This window comes from Stomoxys calcitrans, chromosome 1 (assembly GCF_963082655.1).
Source record: "Stomoxys calcitrans chromosome 1, idStoCalc2.1, whole genome shotgun sequence".
Taxonomy (NCBI): Eukaryota; Metazoa; Arthropoda; class Insecta; order Diptera; family Muscidae; genus Stomoxys; species Stomoxys calcitrans.
The window spans coordinates 194,047,582-194,066,602 of record NC_081552.1 but is presented as its reverse complement, the minus strand read 5'-3'; the positions used below and the strand labels follow the sequence as shown (position 1 = coordinate 194,066,602).

Genomic DNA, 19,021 nt, shown 5'->3' with positions numbered 1-19,021 from the left:
ACCGACCGTAGTAATATGTGACTCAAATGATAGGTCTTTGGGAGTAGAGCACGAATCTGATATCAACATTCGGTAAAAAGTGACTACAGAGCCACCCCTCCCCAAAGCACCCTCCAAAGAGGAAAAATTTATTGCTACCGACCATAGCAATATGAGGCTCAAATAAAAGGTATTTTAGAGTAGAATACGAATCTGGTATTCAAGTGTGGACCCAAGTGTTTGGGGGGCGCCCCTCCCCTAAATCAATCCCCAAAGAGGACCATATTACCGACAGTAGTAATATGTGACTCAAATGATAGGTCTTTGGGAGTAGAGCACGAATGTGATATCAACATTCGATAAGAAGTGTCTACAGAGCTGCCCCTCCCCAAAGCACCCTCCAAAAGGACAAATTTACCAACCATAGCAATATGAGGCTCTAGTAAAAGATATTTTAGAGAAGAATACGAATCAGATATATATTTTCAGGATCAAGTCACAAAGGGGGACGCCTCATCCCATAAACCAATGGCAGTGGTTTATGGGATGCTGGTAGTTTTTCAGTGGGGTTAAGTGTCTGCAGGACCACTAACGCTCCAAAACACCCTTAAATTGGACATACATTAATAATGACCATGGCAAAGTGGGTCTCAAATACACGTTATTTGGGAGAAGAGCACGAAATTGATACCTACTTCCGGGACCACGTCTCTGGGGGTCAATACACCTCCTTTTCCACAAACCACCACCACCTTGGGGGTCTTCCCACTTCCAAGTCCCAACGAGAGTATCGGGCTCAAATAAAGTTTTTTTTTTCAAAAGTGGCCTACATCTAACATCCAAGCTTTTATAACCCTTAACCCTCCGAGCGAATTCGACTCCGACTAATGAAGATCAAATGGATGCAAATAAAGGTATTTATATTGTTAAACTCTTATTCAAGCGATACACACATACCATTTAAGTAGAATGGTATTTCACTAAAAGCTCTTTAATTGTCCAAAGCATAATTTTTTTCCACATAATGTAAAGGAAGGCGCAGCAGAGCGGGCCCGATTAGGCTACGCTTAAATCTTCTTCTTATATATAATATTCAATTTGTGTTTGTTTGTCTGTTCCATATAGACTCAAAAACGGCTGAACCGATTTCCTTAAAATTTTCGCAAATTGTGTTGGTTGATCTGGAAGGAAAACATAGGCTATATAATTTTTTGATATAGTGAGGGGGGCGGACCCCCTTAACCCAAAATTACTACCCAAAAATAATAGTGAACCGATCGGGACAGTATGGGATTCAAATGAAAGGTATTCAGGAGTAGAGTACGAATTTCATAATGAAAGTTGGGTCCCACTACCTGGCGGGCCGCCCCAGCCCCAAAACCCCTTAAAATGGGTTTATTTGACGATCGTGACAATATGGGACTCAAATGAAAGGTAATCGGGAGTAGATTACGAATATGGCCAGAAAGTAGGAAAAGGCTTTATAATTTATTGATAACGGAAGGGGGCGGACCCTCCCCCATTACTCCAAAAAAACCACTCAAATCAAAAGTGGGCCGATAAGGACAATATGGGTATCAAATGAAAAGTGTGCTGGAATAGATAACGAATCTGGCATACAAATTCATGTCGAAGTATAGGGGGTCACCCCACCCCCACAAAAACGCCCAAAATGTTCATATTAACCAATCACGGATATATGAGACACGGTTTGTTTGTTCCGCATAGTATGAAAAACGGCAGAACCGATTTTCTCGAAATTTCCGCATATTGTGTACGTTGGTCTGGAGGGAAACATAGGCTATATAATTTTTCGGTATCGGAAGGGGGACGGACCCTCCCCTTATGCCAAAAACACATCACAAAATCAAAAGTGGACCGATCGGGATAATATTGTTATCAAATGAAAGGTATTGGAGAGTAGAATAAGAATATTGTATACAAATTTGAGTCTAAGTACCCATCGGGTCGCCCCAACCCCAAAACTCCCTCAAACAGACATATTCATTTCAACATGGGGCTGAAATGAAAAGTATTCGGGAGTAGATTTCGAATTACGGTTACGCCACCCCTCAAAAACGCTTGACTGAATCGATTTCCTTAACATTTTCATAAATTGTGTACGTTTGTCCAGAAGGAAACATAGGCTATATAATTTTTAGACATCGGGTGGAGGCAGACCCTCCCCAAAAACGCCACCTATATCCGAAAGTGGTCCGATGGACACAATAAGGGTATCAAATGAGAGGTATTGGAAGCAGAAAACGAAACTGGTATTAAAATTTGGATTCAAGTACCCAAAGGTCCCCCAACCCCAAAACTTCTCTAAACAGATATAAAGGGTGATTTTTTTGAGGTTAGGATTTTCATGCATTAGTATTTGACAGATCACGTGGGATTTCAGACATGGTGTCAAAGAGAAAGATGCTCAGTATGCTTTGACATTTCATCATGAATAGACTTACTAACGAGCAACGCTTGCAAATCATTGAATTTTATTACCAAAATCAGTGTTCGGTTCGAAATGTGTTCATTCACCATTCAGCGATGAGGCTCATTTCTGGTTGAATGGCTACGTAAATAAGCAAAATTGCCGCATTTGGAGTGAAGAGCAACCAGAAGCCGTTCAAGAACTGCCCATGCATCCCGAAAAATGCACTGTTTGGTGTGGTTTGTACGCTGGTGGAATCATTGGACCGTATTTTTTCAAAGATGCTGTTGGACGCAACGTTACGTTGAATGAACACATTTCGAACCGAACACTGATTTTGGTAATAAAATTCAATGATTTGCAAGCGTTGCTCGTTAGTAAGTCTATTCATGATGAAATGACAAAGCATACTGAGCATCTTTCTCTTTGACACCATGTCTGAAATCCCACGTGATCTGTCAAATACTAATGCATGAAAATCCTAACCTCAAAAAAATCACCCTTTATATTCGAAGTTCATGTCAATATGGGACTCAAATTAAAAGTGTTAGGCAGTAGATTACAAATATGGCATAAAACATAAGGCCCAAGTAATGGGAAGTCGTCCAACCCCAAATGGGCATATTAGCCGACCATGGCTAAATGGGACACAAATGAAAGGTATTTGGGAGTAGATTACGAATATGACATTAAAATATGCGTTCAAGTCGAGGTGGCGCTTTTCCTCCTAAAGATACGTCAAATTGGGACTCAAGTTAAAGGTATATCAGAGTAGAAAACGTCTTTGATAGCCAATTTTGAAGCCAACTGTTTTAGGGTTTCCGATAGGAATAAAGAACGAATGATGATATCTATTTCCAGTGCAAAGAGCCGGTGGTCGCTCCAAGCCCAAAACGACCTCCAAACGGTTCATATTTACCGGCCAAGGCGATATGGGGCTCAAATTGTAGGAATTTGGAAAAGCAGCACGAATTTGATGTCCATATTTAAGTCGCATTGTATGAGGTGCCATCCCTCCCCTAAAAAGCACTTCTCATTACCCAAATTTAAAAAACACCAGGAACCCAACAGGGCCAAACTTCTCACACATCAATGAGTGCTTTCCGATTCAAGTTTAAACTCAATGATAAGGGGCCTTTTTTTATAGCCGATCCCGAACGGTGTCCCGCAGTGTGAAACCTCTATGGGAAAATTTTTAAAAATGCCACCGCTTTGTCCGATGTTCTCGCCAGGATACGAATGCGTTCAGCGTCATAGGCTACAATAGCATGAATTAGATATTCACATTCGGGACGAAGTGTCCCCACCCTAAAAAGATATTAGAGAGTTAAAGAAGGCGCAGCGGAGCGGGCCCGGTTCGGCTTCAACTAAATTTATTTTTTATACATTTTTAGCAGAATCCATGGTGGATTCCATCCTTTCGAAGGCGTAGAGCTAGCCGCTTGAAACTTTGCACAAATACTTCTTATTAGTGTATGTCGGTCGGGTTCATCGGTTCATGTTTTGATATAGCTGCCATATAAACCGATCTTGGGTCTTGACTTCTTGAGTATCTAGAGGGCGCAATTCTGGTCCGATTTAACTGAAATTTTGCACGTGGTGCTTTGGTATCACTTCCAACAATTGTGCCAAGTATGGTTCAAATCGGTCCATAATCTGATATAGCTGCCATATAAACCGATCTTGGGTCTTGACTTCTTGAGCCTCTATAGTGCGCAATTCTTATCCGATTAAAATGAAATTTTGCACGACGTGTTTTGTTATGATATCCAACAACTGTGGCAAGTATGGTTCAAATCAGTCCATAACCTGATATAGCTGTCATATAAACAGATCCGGGGACTTGACTTCTTGAGCCTCTAGAGGGCGCAATTCTTATCCGATTTTAATGAATTTTTGCACGAAGTATTTTGTTATGATATCCAACAACTAGTATGGTTCAAATTGGTTCATAACCTGATATAGCTGTCATATAAACAGATCTGGGGACTTGACTTCTTGAGTTTCTAGAAGGCGCATTCCTACCCGATTTGGCTGAAATTTTGCATGACCTATTTTATTCTCACTTTCAACAACTGTGTCAAATAAGGTTCAAATCGGTTCATAGCTTGATACAGCTCCCATATAAATCGATCTCTCTACTTTACTTCTTGAGCCCCCAAAGGGCGCAATTCTAATTCGAATTGGCTGGCATTTTACACAGGTCTCCAACATATAATTTAATTGTGGTCCAAACCGGACCATATCTTGAAATCGCTCTAATAGCAGAGCAAATCTTTTTTGCCTAAGAAGAGATGCCGGGAAAAGAACTCGACAAATGCGATACATGGCGGAGGGTATATAAGATTCGGCACGGCCGAACTTATCACGCTTTTACTTGTTACTTGTATATTTTGCGTCTCAATTCGTGTGCAAAATTTTATTAAAATCGTATCGAACTCTTATATATATCTTCCATCCGATAGGGACTTTTGAGGCTGCAATAGTCACAATTGTGGCCATTTTTTAGCGCCAAAATTCAGATTTACTTGTAACTCTCATGCATATATTTTTTTTATCGAATGTACGCTTTTTTAACTGCAGTAGCCATAATTTAGGTGCTTTTATAAGATTCTATTCAATAGGTATTCAAAATTAAGACTAGATTTAGACATGGGTTCTGTGTATTAAATGTCGTATGTCGACTTTTGCCTTTCCTTTCTGGTTTTGTATGATTTCTAACTTTACCCAAATTCCTCATGGTTTATAAAAACTATTTGCCAGTAATCCACTTTCCCCTCTTTCTCCTTATTAAAAAAAATAAACTCCAGATCGTGATGCTGCCGGAGTTACGCCTGGTTTGCGTAGAAGACGTGAAAGAGCCGAACGACACAGAAGCTTTCTGAAAGAGCAACAAGAAGCTGCGGCAGCAGCTGTAGCTGCGGCAAATGGTTACCTCAATGGTCTAGAGAAACGCGAGGAACTTGGTAAGTTTTCACATTTTCACCGACATTCATACATCATAGCTTCCATTCTCCAACTCAAAAGTATGTTTGATGTTTGTACTTTGTTTTTGATTTGTTTTATCTAATAACCAAAATAAAATCTTTCTAATTTCTATGTCAAAATATTAACAAAAAAAAAAAAAAAAAACTCCCTGTCTGTATTGTGTCATCATCCAAAAAACGAAACATCTGTTTAATTACCATCATTTTGTGCAAAAAACCAAATTGTGTCATCGTTTATAAACCCCACCAATTGGCAAATGTCTATCTGCATATAAAAATAAAAAAAAATCAATTAAATCTTGCGGATTTCATACGACATCAATGCATGGGATTTGTTGCATGCCTCAGGCCAACTTGTAACCGCCATTCCAGCAACCATTAAAAATATCGACAGTCCCCCGGAATCATTGACCATCATACCGGAGAGCAATGCTGATGCCAGAATCCATAATAACAGCAATGGCCATGTTGGCAGTCATGGAATTAATGCCGGAAGCCCTAAACATCCCTTTAACAATCTGGGCAATAGCGGTCCCGCTGCTGCTGCTGCTGCTGTTAATCCCAATAATATTGCCCTGCTCATCAATACCAATGCTGCTGCCATTAATACTCCCAACAACAGCAACACCAACAATGCAGCACACAACAACAACACCAACCATCACATTAATCTGTTGAGCCCCACCAAGCAGTTGCTGGGCACCAACACCATTTCCATCATCAATAATTCCTTCGATAAATCGAACATCAATAAACTGCAGCAGCAACAGAATGGCCACAACAACAAGAAGAACCTGTTCATGGAACGCAATGCCATCAATGGCATGAAAAAGAACATCCATCGAAATCAGGGCAATGGTGTGGAGCCAAGTGAACATCATAACAATAGCGATAGCAATCTGCTGCACTACAAAAAGTTCGAGAGCAATACCAACCGTCTGAACTGCTATTACAATCAGTTCAACAATAGTACACCAAAGAATCAGAATCAAAATCAGCATCACTCGAACAGCAACCATCACCAGTCCCCCTCGCCTTTGTCGCCCAGCGTTCATGTCTCCCCCATTCACCAACACCCACAGTCCCCCGCCCCAATTGCATCGACTCCACTCTGTGTCCCTTCCAATAGCTCTACAAAGTCGGCGGCAGCTAGTGCCTTGGCTGCTGTTCTAAGTCCAAAGAAAAGTTTAAATTGTTCAAGTCCCTCAGCGACAGGTTTTGATTTTACCCCTAAAACATCTCCTTCCATAGTGTCTCCAGGGGCTGTTGCGGCAGTAGCTAAGCAGCTGTTCCAGGAGAGGTCTTCGCATGAAACGCTTTCTCCTCAAGCCTATACTACCTCCTCGTCTGGCTGTTCGACTACGCCTCAAACTTCACCGGGCGAGTATCCGCCTTCAACCCCCTCGAACGCTTACAATGTCATAACCAATACATCGGTGGCACCCCCACCACCACCACCGCCGCCACCACCACCAGATTTATTTGGCTTCTTGAGACCCATGAATTTTTACCAAAACAACAACAGCAACAATCAGAATACAACAACATCGACAACTGGCCTTGCCTCCAGTACCGCTAATAATTTTTCCAATAATCCAAACAATATCAATAATACCAATAACAGTAACAGTACTATCACCAACTCAGATGCTGTTGATTTTCTCAAAATTAGTGGTAAGTCCCTCATCAGATCTTTAACACCAATAAAAGAGAAAAAAACAATGAAAAAAAAAAACAACAACAACAACAAAATGTACATAAAAAATTGCATTCTTCGTTCCAAGTCTGTAGAGAACCTCATTTTTGGGAAGGGAACAACTTTTACCCAAATTCAATTTTGAGTATCATTTGCTCAAACCTTCCTCTGCCCTATGAAGATCTTTTACAGACTTGCAGAATATTTCATCCAATCATTTGAATGCTCTAAGCTTGATTCTTTTCTGAATGAATCTCATGAGATCATCGTCTTATTCCTATTAATATTCAATAATAAAATAGAAATATCTTTCAACTCTCTTGTCCCCAAAATTTTTTTTTTTTTTAATATTTTCTCCCTTTTCCAAAGTGACTTAACTAAACACATGTCCCCTTTTACTCTCCCCTTTAGAGTCTGAAAGTGAGGACAGAAAGCGTTTACCTCAATTGAAACGTGATCATACCGTTAAGGATTTAACCCAAAAATTAAGTAATTTACCCACAAGTCCCACGCATGAGGATAAACTACAGACTCGCATAGTGGGCGATATGTCGGGTTTAATATCGAAAGCCAAGGAGGGTTTGGCGAAGAGCAAAAGTAAAGGCGAAGTTTCAAGGTAAGTTGTTTTGGCTCGTTTATTCAGAAGTATATCCTTATGTAAGCTATAAGTATTGTTTATACGATGTCCTATATATTGCACAAGTAAGAGCGTGCTAAGTTCGGCCGGGCCGAATCTTGTATATCCTCCACCATGGATCGCTTTTGTCGAGTTCTTTGAGCGGTATCTCTTTTTAGGGCGCCCCGGTAGCCGAGTTGGCGGGTTCGATTCCCGCCAGAAACCGTGGTCTGTCGCTACTGTGGTACAACTCACAATTTTAAGTCCAAAATATTGTCTAAGTGAGTCTGTAAAGGACTGCCACACTGTCCTAACCTACCTAACTTATCTCTTTTTTTTGCTATTGGAGATATATCAAGTTATAGTCCGATTCGAACCATAAATGAATGCTGAACTTTGTAGAAGTCATTGTGCAATATTTCAGTTCATTCGGATAAGAATTGCGCCTTTTAGGGGCTCAAGAAGCATATTCGGAACATCGGTTTATATGGAAGCTGTATCAAGCTATGAATCGATTCAGACCATATTAGACACGTATGTTGAAGGTCATGAGAGAAGCCGTTGTACAAAATTGTATCAGGCAATAGAACGATGAAGACTATATTGAACACGTATGTTGAAAGCCGTTGTACAAAATTTCTGCCAATTTGGGTAAACATTGCGCCCTCTAGAGGCCTAAGATGCCAAGATCCCAGATCGGTTTATATGGCAGCTATATCAGGTTATTCAACGATTTGAACCATACTTGACACTTTTATTGGAAGTTATAACAAAAAACTCCATGCAAAATTTCAATATCGTATGAGATAAATCGTATGAGAAATGCGCCCTCTAGTAGGTCAAGAAGTCAAGACCTCAGATGGGTTTATATGGAAGCTATATGAAAACATAGACCGATTGGGCCCATTTACAATCCCAACCGTCTTACGCTAATGAAAGGTATTTGGGCAAAATGTCAAGCGGCTAGCATTACTCTTTCGAAAGCTAGCGTGTTTTCGACAGACAGATGGACGGACGGACATGGCTAGATCGACTTAAAATGTCGTGACGATCAAGAAAATATTTACTTTATTGGGTCTTAGACCAAGATTTCGAGGAGTTACAAACAGAATGAGGAAATTAGTATACTCCCATCCTATGGCGGAAGATATAATAATCCGTCTAATACGGATGTTGTCACACCAGTCGGTACAGATTCGGACCGATCGCGTTTGTTGTCAGACGTCGTCGAAATTTTGGACAGTAAGTTGTGTTAGGGTCTTCGATATCGTTTTTCAATTTGGCCCAGATCGATCCAGATTTGAATATAGCTACCATATAGACCAATCTCTCGATTTGAGGTCTCGGGACCATAAAAGACGTGTTTATTGTCCGACGTCGCCGAAATTTGGGACAGTAAGTTGTGAGAGGGTCTTTGATACCCTTCTTCAATTTGTCCCAGACCGGTCCAGATTTGAATATAGCTGCCATGTAGACCAATCTCTCGATTTAAGGCCTTGGGCCCATAAAAGACGCCTGTATTGTCCGATTTCGTCAAAACAGTGGGGACAGTGAGTTGCGTCATGTCCATCGACATCGTTCTTCAATTTGGCCCAGATCGATCCAGATTTGAATATAGCTACCATATATTGGGTTGCCCAAAAAGTAATTGCGGATTTTTTGCGGAAAGTAAATGCATTTTTAATAACACTTAGAATGAACTTTAATCAAATATACTTTTTTTTACACTTTTTTTCTAAAGCAACCTAAATGTAACAGCTGATAACTGACAGAAGAAAGAATGCAATTACAGAGTCACAAGCTGTGAAAAAATTTGTCAACGCCGACTATATGAAAAATCCGCAATTACTTTTTGGGCAACCCAATAGATCAATCTCTCGTTTTAAGTCTCGGGCCCATTTATTGACCGACGTCGCCGAAATTTGAGACAGTGAGTTGTGTTAGACTCCTTGAAATGTTTCTTCAAATTGGCCCAGGTCGGTCCAGATTTGGATATAGCTGCCATATAGACCGATCTCTCGATTTAAGGCTTTGGGTCCATAAAAGGCGCATTTATTGTCCGATATCGCCGAAATTTGAAACAGTGAGTTAGGTTAAGCCCCTTGACATACTTCTGTAATATGGCACAGTTCGGTCCAGATTTGGATATAGCTGTCATATAGACCGACCTCTCGATTTAAGGTTTTTGGCCAATGAAAGGCGCATTTATTGTCCGATTTCACCGAAATTTGGGACAGTGGGTTGTGTTAGGCTCTCCGACATCTTTCTGCAATTTGGTTTAGATCGGTCCAGATTTGGATATAGCTGCCATATAGACCGATCCGCCGGTTGAGGGTCTTGGGCCCATAAACGGCGCATTTATTGTCCGATTTTGCCAAAATTTAAGACAGTGTGTTGTGTTAGGGCCTTCGACAACATTCTTCAATTTGGTCCAGATCGATCTTGATTTGTATATAGCTGCCATATAGACCGATCTCTCGATTTAAGGGTTTTGGCCCATAAAAGGCGCATTTAATGGCCGATTTCGCCGAAATTTGGGACAGTGGGTTGTGTCAGGCTCTCCGACATCTTTCTGCAATTTGGTTCAGATCGGTCCAGATTTGGATATAGCTGCCATATAGACCGATCTCTCGATTTATGGTTTTGCGCCCATAAAATGCGCATTTATTGGCCGATTTCGTCTAAATTTGGGACAATGAGTTGTGTAAGGGCTGTCGACACCATTCTTCAATTTGGCCCAGATCGATCTTGATTTGAATATAGCTGCCGTAAAGTTCAATCTCTCGATTTGGGCCCATAAAAGGCGTATTTATTGTCCGATTTCGCCGAAATTTGGGACAGTGAGTTGTGTGAGTTGACATCCCTATTCAATTTGTTCCATATAGGTTCAGATTTGCATATAGCTGCCATATAGACCGATCTCTCGCTTTCAAGTCTTGGCGCCAAAAAAGGCGGATTCATAATCCGATTTCGCTGAAATTTGACACATTGACTAATGTGTCGTATATGCTTCAGATCGGTCTATATTTGGATATAGTTACCGAAAAGACAAATATTTTGTTCAACAAAATTGAACATTGACTTGTAGTTATTGGAGCACTCAATGTCCGTGCCGAATTTGGTCCAAATCGGACCATATTTCCATATAGCCGCTACGGGGGCATAAATTATGCATTTTTCAACGGATTAAGACGAAAGGTGGTTTACATATACACCCGAGGTGGTGGGTATCCAAAGTTCGGCCCGGCCAAACTTAACGCCTTTTTTCCTTGTTTTTACCTAAATAAACACATAACAACTCATTTTCAATGTGTATATTGTCGTTTATTTTTACTTCATTTTCTGTTTAACATTGTCCGCTAAGTTTTAATTTAAGCATATTGTGGAGCATATTTCTCATAGGCAGCAATGTAGGCGGCCTTGGCAGCATCTTGGCTCATGCCTTTGTGGCTGTTCCAGGCACTCCACTTAGCCTTGGCCTTCAAGTCCAAAGTACCTGGTTGGGCGATATTGCAGTCACCAGCGGTAGCCTGTTTGAAGAGACCATAGAATTCCAAGAAGACATTGTCTGGGGGAGTCTTGGTGAAAGATTTGGCTTTTTGGGAGGCGGTGGCGAACTAAATGGAAAAATTTTTCTTAGACAAAAGGAATTATACTCAACTAGGTGCTACTACTTACATCCATGTTTGTTTAGGTACTTTAGATTCTATTAAGGAAAAAATACAGAAAAAAAAATCGTAGAATATTATTTTCTAATTGGATTCTTTTCAAAAGATATTTGTATTTCTTACCACTTCTTGGTTGAGCCAAAGTGCTAATGAATGTCTCGCTGCAATGTGGTGTTGTTTAATTTATAGCAAAAAACATTTTGCTGATATGAGGGTCAGTGCTTATTTTATCATATCGGTTGCTTATCGAAGAAATTACCTTGCAAATTTTATGGTATAATGGTATGAACTTTAAAACTTTTCACTTTTGATTAAATTTCCATTGATAAAAGTTGGTAAATAAAACAAAAACAACGAAATGCATTATGCAGCCATCTAACGATCGTCTGTGACTAATTTTTTTTTGGTAAATTTTGGTTGGTTGTCAGGCTATAAACTTTGAATAGTGATGTTGGTCTTTGCACTTTCATATGCCACTGGTTGGTGGTTTGAAATGCTTTGCTGTTTCCTAAACTGGTGTTTGGGTAATGAGGCAAAAACTTCAGAGGTGCCGTAAGTGTTTTTCGGGCCCACGTTTTTATACCCCTCTTGTTAACATTAAGCGAACTACAGTGGAGGAAACATATCGAAAGACCTTTTGGTTGCATGACTAAACAGACATTTTGTGCCCTTTTGAAGGGGTGTGTTTTGGGAAAGGGGTGATGCCCTAAATAAATGGTTCTATTCTACTCCCAAATACCTTTATTTGAGCCCCATATTACGTTGGTCACTAAAAAATTGCTGTTTGCTGGGGGTAGACCCCCAGAAAATTGGTCCCGAAAATGGGTATCAATTCTTGCTCTACCACCCAATACCTTTCATTTAAGCTCCACATTGACATGGTCGGTAAATATGCCCGATTTAGTGGTGTTTTGGGGATTGGGGTGGTCCCCCAAATACTAAGCCCGGAAAATATATCAGCAACGTGCTCTATTCTCATATATCTATATGTCATTTATTTTTACCCCATATTGCCATTGCCATCCCAATTGGATATCAAATTGGTTTTCTAATCTCATTTAAACTCCTTGTTGTAAAAGTCAGCAAATATGTCCGGTTTGGGGTATTGGCCCTAAAAACTATGCATTTTTAGTTCCACTCTCTTTAAGACCCAAATTTGCTTGGTGAGCAAATACTTCCTATTTGGGGGTTGTTGTGGTGGTGGGACGTCCCCTAGACAGTTGGCCCTTAATGTTGATATCAGATACGTGGTCTACTCCCACATACCTTTAATTTGAGCCCCATATTTCCATAGTTCGCAAACATGACCGGCTTGGGTGTTTTGTGGGATGGGATGCCATTCAGTGAGTTGGCCTTGAAAATATACATGGGATTCGTGTTCCACTTTAATAACTCTCTTATTTGGGCCTCATATTGCAATAGTCAGAAAATATTTCCTATTTGGGTGGCGTTGTGGTGGTGGGGTGGCCCCATAGACACTTTTACCGAATATTGATATCAAATTCGTGGTTTACTTCTAAAGACCTTTCATTTGAGCCCCATATTGCTATGGTTGTAAATTTGTCCACTTTGGGGTATGTTTTTGGGGAGAGGCGGCCCCCCAAACACTTGGTCCCATATTTGGATATCAGATTGGTGTTCTACATTCAAATACCCTTTATTTAAGCCCCATTTTCCCATGGTCAATAAATAAGTCCAGTTTGGGGGGTGTTTTGTGGAAGGGGTGGACCCCCAGAAACGTGGTCCCACATTTGGATATTAGATTCGTATTCTACTCACAAATACCTTTCATTTGAGTCCCATATTGCCATGGTCGGTAAATATGTCCGATTTAGTGGTGTTTTGGGGCTTGGGGTGGTCCCCCTGGGACTTGGTCCGACAATTGGATATCAGATACGTTTTCTTATCCTAAATACCTTTCATTTGAGTCCCATATTGTCGTGATTGGTCTAAATATATGTTTGGTAGGTTTTAGGGTGGGGCAGCCCCCCTAGGTACCCCATCTGAAATTTGGATACCAAATTTTTATTTTTAGGGTACTTCTTGAGAACACACAAAATTTCGCTTAAATCGCATCACCCATCTCCGAGATCTGGCGTTTCTGAAAATTAGGGTAAGGGGGAGGGTCCGCTCCCTCTTCAGATATCAAAAAATGTAGTACCCTATTTTCACCACGGGATCATTATGCACCATCTATGAAAATTTCAAGAAAATCGGTTCAGCCGTTTCTGAGTCTATAAGGTCCTCCAGACACCTAACCCTGAAAAACTCCCGGCAACGTGGTCCCCCAAACACTTTGTCCCACATTTGGATATCAGATTAATATTCTATTCCCAAATTCCTTTGAGTTGAGCCACATATCGCCATGGCCAGTAAATATGTCCTGTTTGGGGGGGTGTTTAGGGAAAGTGGTGGACCCCTAGAAACTTGGTCCTGAAAGTTGGTATCAATTTCGTTCTCTACTCTCCAAATATGTACGATTTGGGGCTGTCTCGGGGAATGGGGTTGTCCCCCAAAACACTTTGCCCTGAAAAAATATTAGCATCATGTTCTACTCTCAAATATAATTTGTCTGAACCCTATATTGTCATTGATTTAGGGGGAGTATTTGGGATGGGGGGTCCTCCAAACACTTGGTCCCAAAAAAGAAATCAAATTCGTTTTCTAAACCTATTCGAGCTCCTTATTGCAATAATCAGCAAATACGGCTGGTTTGTGGGGTGGGACCTAAAAACTACTAACATTGTGCTCCATTCTCTTTTTGCCCCAAATTGTCATGGTGAGAAAATACGTCGTATTTGGGGGTTGTTATGGTTGTGGGCCGTCCCCTAGACAGTTAGTCCTGAATGGTGTTATCATATTAGTTCTCTACTCCCAAATACCTTTGATCCCCGATATATCCGTAGTCGGCAAACATGTCCGGTTTGAGTGGTGTTTTTTGGGGGTTGGGGATGTTACTCAGTGCCTTGGCCCTGAAATATCAGATTCGTACTCAAAAATTCCTTTTACTTGAGCCCCATATTGCTATGGTCGGTAAATTTGTCCTCTTTGGGGAATGCATTGGGGAGGCGCGGCTCTGTAGACACTTTTTATCGAATGTTAATATCAGATTTGGCTCTACTCCCAAAGACCTATCATTTGAGCCACATATTACCATGGTCGGTTAATTTGTCCTCTTTGGGGGTTGATTTGGGGGAGGGGCGCCCCCCAAACACTTGGGTCCACATTTGATTATTAGATTAGTATTCTACTTTCAAATACGTTTTATATGAGCCCCACGTTGCCATGGTCAGTAAATAAGTCCTGTTTGGGGGGTGTTTTGGAAAACGGGTGGACCCCCAGAAACTTGGTCCCACATTTGGATATCAGATTCGTATTCTACTTGCAAATACCTTTCATCTGAGTCCCATATTGCCATGGTGCGTAAATATGTCTGATTTAAGGGTGCTTTGGGGTTGGGGTGGTCCGCCAAACACTTAGTCCGACAATTGGATATCAGATACGTTTTCTATCTTTAGGGTAAGAGGTGCATAGCTGCACCATCTGTGAAAATTTCAAGAAAATCGATTATTGTCTGAAAATGTTACTAGTATATGAGTTCTCGGGACCTGAATAAAATATGATCGAGACCAGCTCCTATTAAGATATGACTAAGGTTATAGTAGTGGAGTTGTAATAAAATAGGATGATTATTATTTCGTTGTTTAATTTGGTCCATGTCGGTTAAGTTATAGATGCCACATAGAACGACCTCTCGATTTAAAGTTTTCGCCCCATAAAAAGCTCATTTATTATCCGATTTCGTTGAAATTTGACGCAGTGACTTATGTTAGGCTTTTCGACATCCGTGTCCTCTATGGTTCAGATCGGTTTATATTTGGATATGGCTGCCAAAAAGACCAATATTTTGTTCTACAAAACTGAAGAGTGACTTATATTTATTAGACCACTCAATGTCCTTGCCGAATTTGAGTGTATAAATTAGCCAATTTTCACTGGATTATGACGAAAGGCGGTTTACATATATACCCGAGGTGGTGGGTATCCAAAGTTCGACCCGGCTGAACGTAATGCCTTCTTTAAAATGTTGTGCTTATTGGTATTAATTGGGGGTCTACTCTGATGTACTCAATATCAGTCTGTCTCTGTGACTGCCGGACGAGTGTAAGGTCTTTCAGGCAGAGGTCTGTGCCATTGCAGTAGCCGCAAGAGAAATTCTTCGAAACTCAGAATTTATGTGGACAGTACGGCGGCGCTCAAGGCCTTGGGGTCGAGGATGGTGAGGTCGAGTATGGTGAGGTCGAGATGCGTGACGGACTGTTTGAAATCCCTGGATAGGCTCCAGGCCCACGTTGTGACACTGACATGGGTTCCTGGGCATGAGGGGATTTCAGAAAATGAGAGGGCGGACGAGTGCTTCAGGAGGGGTTCGTCTGCGCCGGGCGGACTAGTCATCGGTCTTGCCTACATGCCGTATGCCGTTTGCCACTGAACACAGTAGATGGGATGGCCAGGGCGGCGTCGGTGGTGAGGTGGGACACGGCAGATGGTTGCCAGACTGCGAAGGCGCTATGACCAGTCATCGACCGGAAAAGGACGAGGGAGTTGCTGGCATTCGATAAGAGGTCAATGAGTACTTTGACAGGGGTCATAACCGGACACTGTGCCATAGGCCGCATGACGGCGCGCATGGGGATACCGCACAACGACTTCTGTAGGAGTTGTCTCGATGATGATGAGACTTTTGAGCACTTGCTGTGTTCCTGTCCGGGTCTGCAGAGACGTAGGCTCTCCCTTCTGGGCAGCCGTTTCTTCTGTGATCTGGGTGAACTTGCGAACGTACCTCTGGTATCACTCCTGAGGTTTGTTGAGGGAACAGGATGGTTCCGAAGGGGGTGTGCCACAGTCTCCGGCGAAGGTAGATCCATGCTTGCGTAGGAAAGGGCGGTTTTCACCTCCCGCTCAGGTTTCTCCACTACTCCTGTATATTTTTCTTTTGTTCGTTTATAACCTCTAGTACGAGGTCTCACATTTTCTTTTTATACCCACCACCGAAGGATGAGGGTATTTTCATTTTGTCATTCCGTTTGCAACACATCGAAATATCCATTTCCGACCCTATAAAGTATATATATTCTTGATCAGATTAAAAATCTAAGACGATCTAGACAGACGGACAGATGGACGGACATGGCCGTCCATCTGTCCGTCTGTCTGTTGAAATCACGTTACAGTCTTTAAAACTAGAGATTTTTGAGCTGAAACTTTGCACAGACTCTTTTTATTGTCCATAAGCAGGTTAAGTTCGAAGATGGGCTAAATCAGACTATATCTTGATATAGCCCCCATATAGACCGATCGGCCGATTCAGGGTCTTAGGCCCATAAGAGCCACATTTATAATTCGATTTTGCTGAAATTTGGGAGTGTGAGTTGTGTTAGGCCCTTCGATATCCTTCATCAATTTTGCCGAGATCGGTCCAGATTTGGATATAGCTGCCATATAGACCGATTTAGGCTCTTAGGCCAATTAAAGTCACATTTATTATCCGATTTTGCTGAAATTTGGGGCAGTGTATAATGTTAGACCCTTCGATATCCTTCATCAATTTGACCCAGATCGGTCCAGATTTAGATATAGCTGTCATATAGACGGATCTGCCGATTTATGGTCTTAGGCCCATAAAAGCCACATTTATTATCCGATTTTGTTGAAATTTGGGACAGTGAGTTGTGTTAGGCCTTTCGAAATCCTTCATCAATTTGGCCCAGATCGGTCCAGATTTCGATATAGCTGCCATATAGATCGATCCTCCGATTTAGGGTCTTAGGCCCATAAAAGCCACATTTTTCATCCGATTTTGCTGAAATTTGAGACAGTGAGTTGTGCAAGGCCGTTCGACATCCTCCATCTATTTGGCGCAGGTCGGTTCAGATTTGGATATAGATGCCATATAGACCGATCTCTCGATTTAAGGTTTTGGGCCCATAAAAGGCGCATTTACTGTCCGATGTCGCCAAAATTTGGGACAGTGAGTTGTACTAGGACCTTTGACATCCTTCTGCAATTTGTCCCTGATCGTTCCAGATTGGGATATAGCTGCGATATAGACCGATCTCTCGATTTAAGGTTTTGGGCCCATAATTGTCCGATTTCGCCGAAATTTGGGACAGTATGTTGTGTTAGGCTCTTCGACATTTATTGGTCCAAATCGGTCCAGATTTGGATATAGCTGCCATATAGACCGTTATCTCGATTTAAAGTCTTGGTCCAGTAAAAGACGCATTTATAATACGATTTCACTGAAATTTTACTCAATGACTAAGGTTAGACTTTTCGACATCCGTGCCGCATACGGTTCAGATCGGTTTATTTTTAGATATTGCTACTAAATAGATTAACATTTTTTTTTTTACACAATTGAACAATGACTTGAACAATTGAACAATGTATTTGGTCCAAATCGGAACATATTTTGATATAGCTGCTATGGGGCATAAAGTATGCATTTTTCACCGGATTTTGACGAAAGGTCGTTTAAATATATACCCGAGGTGGTGGTTATCCAAAGTTCGGCCCGGCCGAACTTAAGGCCTTTTTACTTGTTTTTTCTTCCCTTTCTCTCTCTAGGGTACCACAATGGGCCAAACTGGCCTCCGAGTGAACTCACCTTTGGTGGGCGACCCACTCAACCTAACCTAACCTTTTGAAGCAAATTAAGTTTTCCAAATTTTGCTTTATTCTAATTCTGTGCTATGTAATCTTATCAACTAAAATAAAAATAATTCTTAAAAATTCAATTGTCAAAAAATATTTAACCCCACCAGTCTGTAACAATTTTTGTCAAAATTTCATTACCATGAAAAATTTTGCCAAAATTTCATCCAGTAGGGAAGTTTTGTCAAAATACAATTTTTAGGATACTTTATCAAAAGTTTTACTTCAGCTCAAAGTTGCGAATTTTTGAAGTCCTTCGTTGTAAAGAACATAGCCTTTAGAAATCCCATCCAGAGACTGAAAGCAATAAATCTAATGAATCCACAACAAGTTTCCATTATTTTCCTTTTTTTATTAAAGTTTTCTTCTAAGTTAAAGATGTGCTTAGTTAGGCATATGTAGGAGCATATTTCTGATATGTAGCCACATAGGCTTTTTTGGCCTCATCTGGCGACATGCCTTTGTGTTTCATCCAAGCATCATACTTAGCCTTGGCAGTCAAATCGGTTAAACCGGGCTTCGCAATATTGCAATCACCAACGGTGGCCTGTTTGTAAAGACCATAAAATTCCAAGAAAATATCATTGCTGGGCTTCTTAGTGAAAGTCTTGGCTTTTTCTGAGGCTGTGTTGAACTAAAAATGGTTTTTAATTGCAAATAAAATAAAAATAAAAAAATTATACATTATAACAAATATTACAATACTTACATCCATTTTTCAAATTTGTCTGCTCGCTCCCAAGTCTTAATGGCTCCAAAGTTAAAATGCCAACTGGCTAAAAGTAGCACAGTGGTTAAAATTTATATAGGATTCTTTGCGACGTAGGTTAACACTTTGTGCAGCTTTTTCCAAACTTTTCATAAAACTAAATCTTATCGCAGTATTTATTGTCTTCAACTTGTAAATAATATTGATTACTAAGTTTG

The 19,021-nt window shown here is 40.9% G+C and overlaps 3 protein-coding genes across 10 annotated transcripts in view; 1 reads left to right on the top strand and 2 right to left on the bottom strand.

Moving 5' to 3' along the window:
- Positions 1 to 19,021, top strand: part of LOC106092475 (FH1/FH2 domain-containing protein 3) — a 419,829-nt gene that overhangs the window by 345,678 nt on the left and 55,130 nt on the right. For 5 of the 8 annotated variants that reach the window (XM_059364048.1, XM_059364051.1, XM_059364071.1 and 2 more), the window contains 3 exons: positions 5,221 to 5,376; positions 5,746 to 7,071; positions 7,505 to 7,709. In XM_059364048.1, coding sequence (XP_059220031.1) covers positions 5,221 to 5,376; positions 5,746 to 7,071; positions 7,505 to 7,709 — 1,687 coding nt within the window. The remainder of the gene's footprint in view (positions 1 to 5,220; positions 5,377 to 5,745; positions 7,072 to 7,504; positions 7,710 to 19,021) is intronic. The other 3 variants (XM_059364068.1, XM_059364069.1, XM_059364063.1) reach the window with 2 other exon arrangements.
- LOC106092476 (acyl-CoA-binding protein-like) lies at positions 11,012 to 11,545 on the bottom strand. The gene is made up of 3 exons (XM_013259357.2): positions 11,501 to 11,545; positions 11,388 to 11,415; positions 11,012 to 11,326 (listed from the first exon to the last, which is right to left on the bottom strand). Exons 2-3 carry the CDS (start codon positions 11,391 to 11,393, stop codon positions 11,081 to 11,083), a joined length of 252 nt encoding a protein of 83 aa, XP_013114811.1. The 5' UTR covers positions 11,394 to 11,415; positions 11,501 to 11,545; the 3' UTR covers positions 11,012 to 11,080.
- On the bottom strand, positions 18,426 to 18,903 carry LOC106092478 (acyl-CoA-binding protein-like). The gene is made up of 2 exons (XM_013259360.2): positions 18,804 to 18,903; positions 18,426 to 18,728 (listed from the first exon to the last, which is right to left on the bottom strand). The coding sequence occupies exons 1-2, from the start codon at positions 18,807 to 18,809 to the stop codon at positions 18,483 to 18,485; spliced, it is 252 nt and encodes an 83-aa protein (XP_013114814.1). The 5' UTR covers positions 18,810 to 18,903; the 3' UTR covers positions 18,426 to 18,482.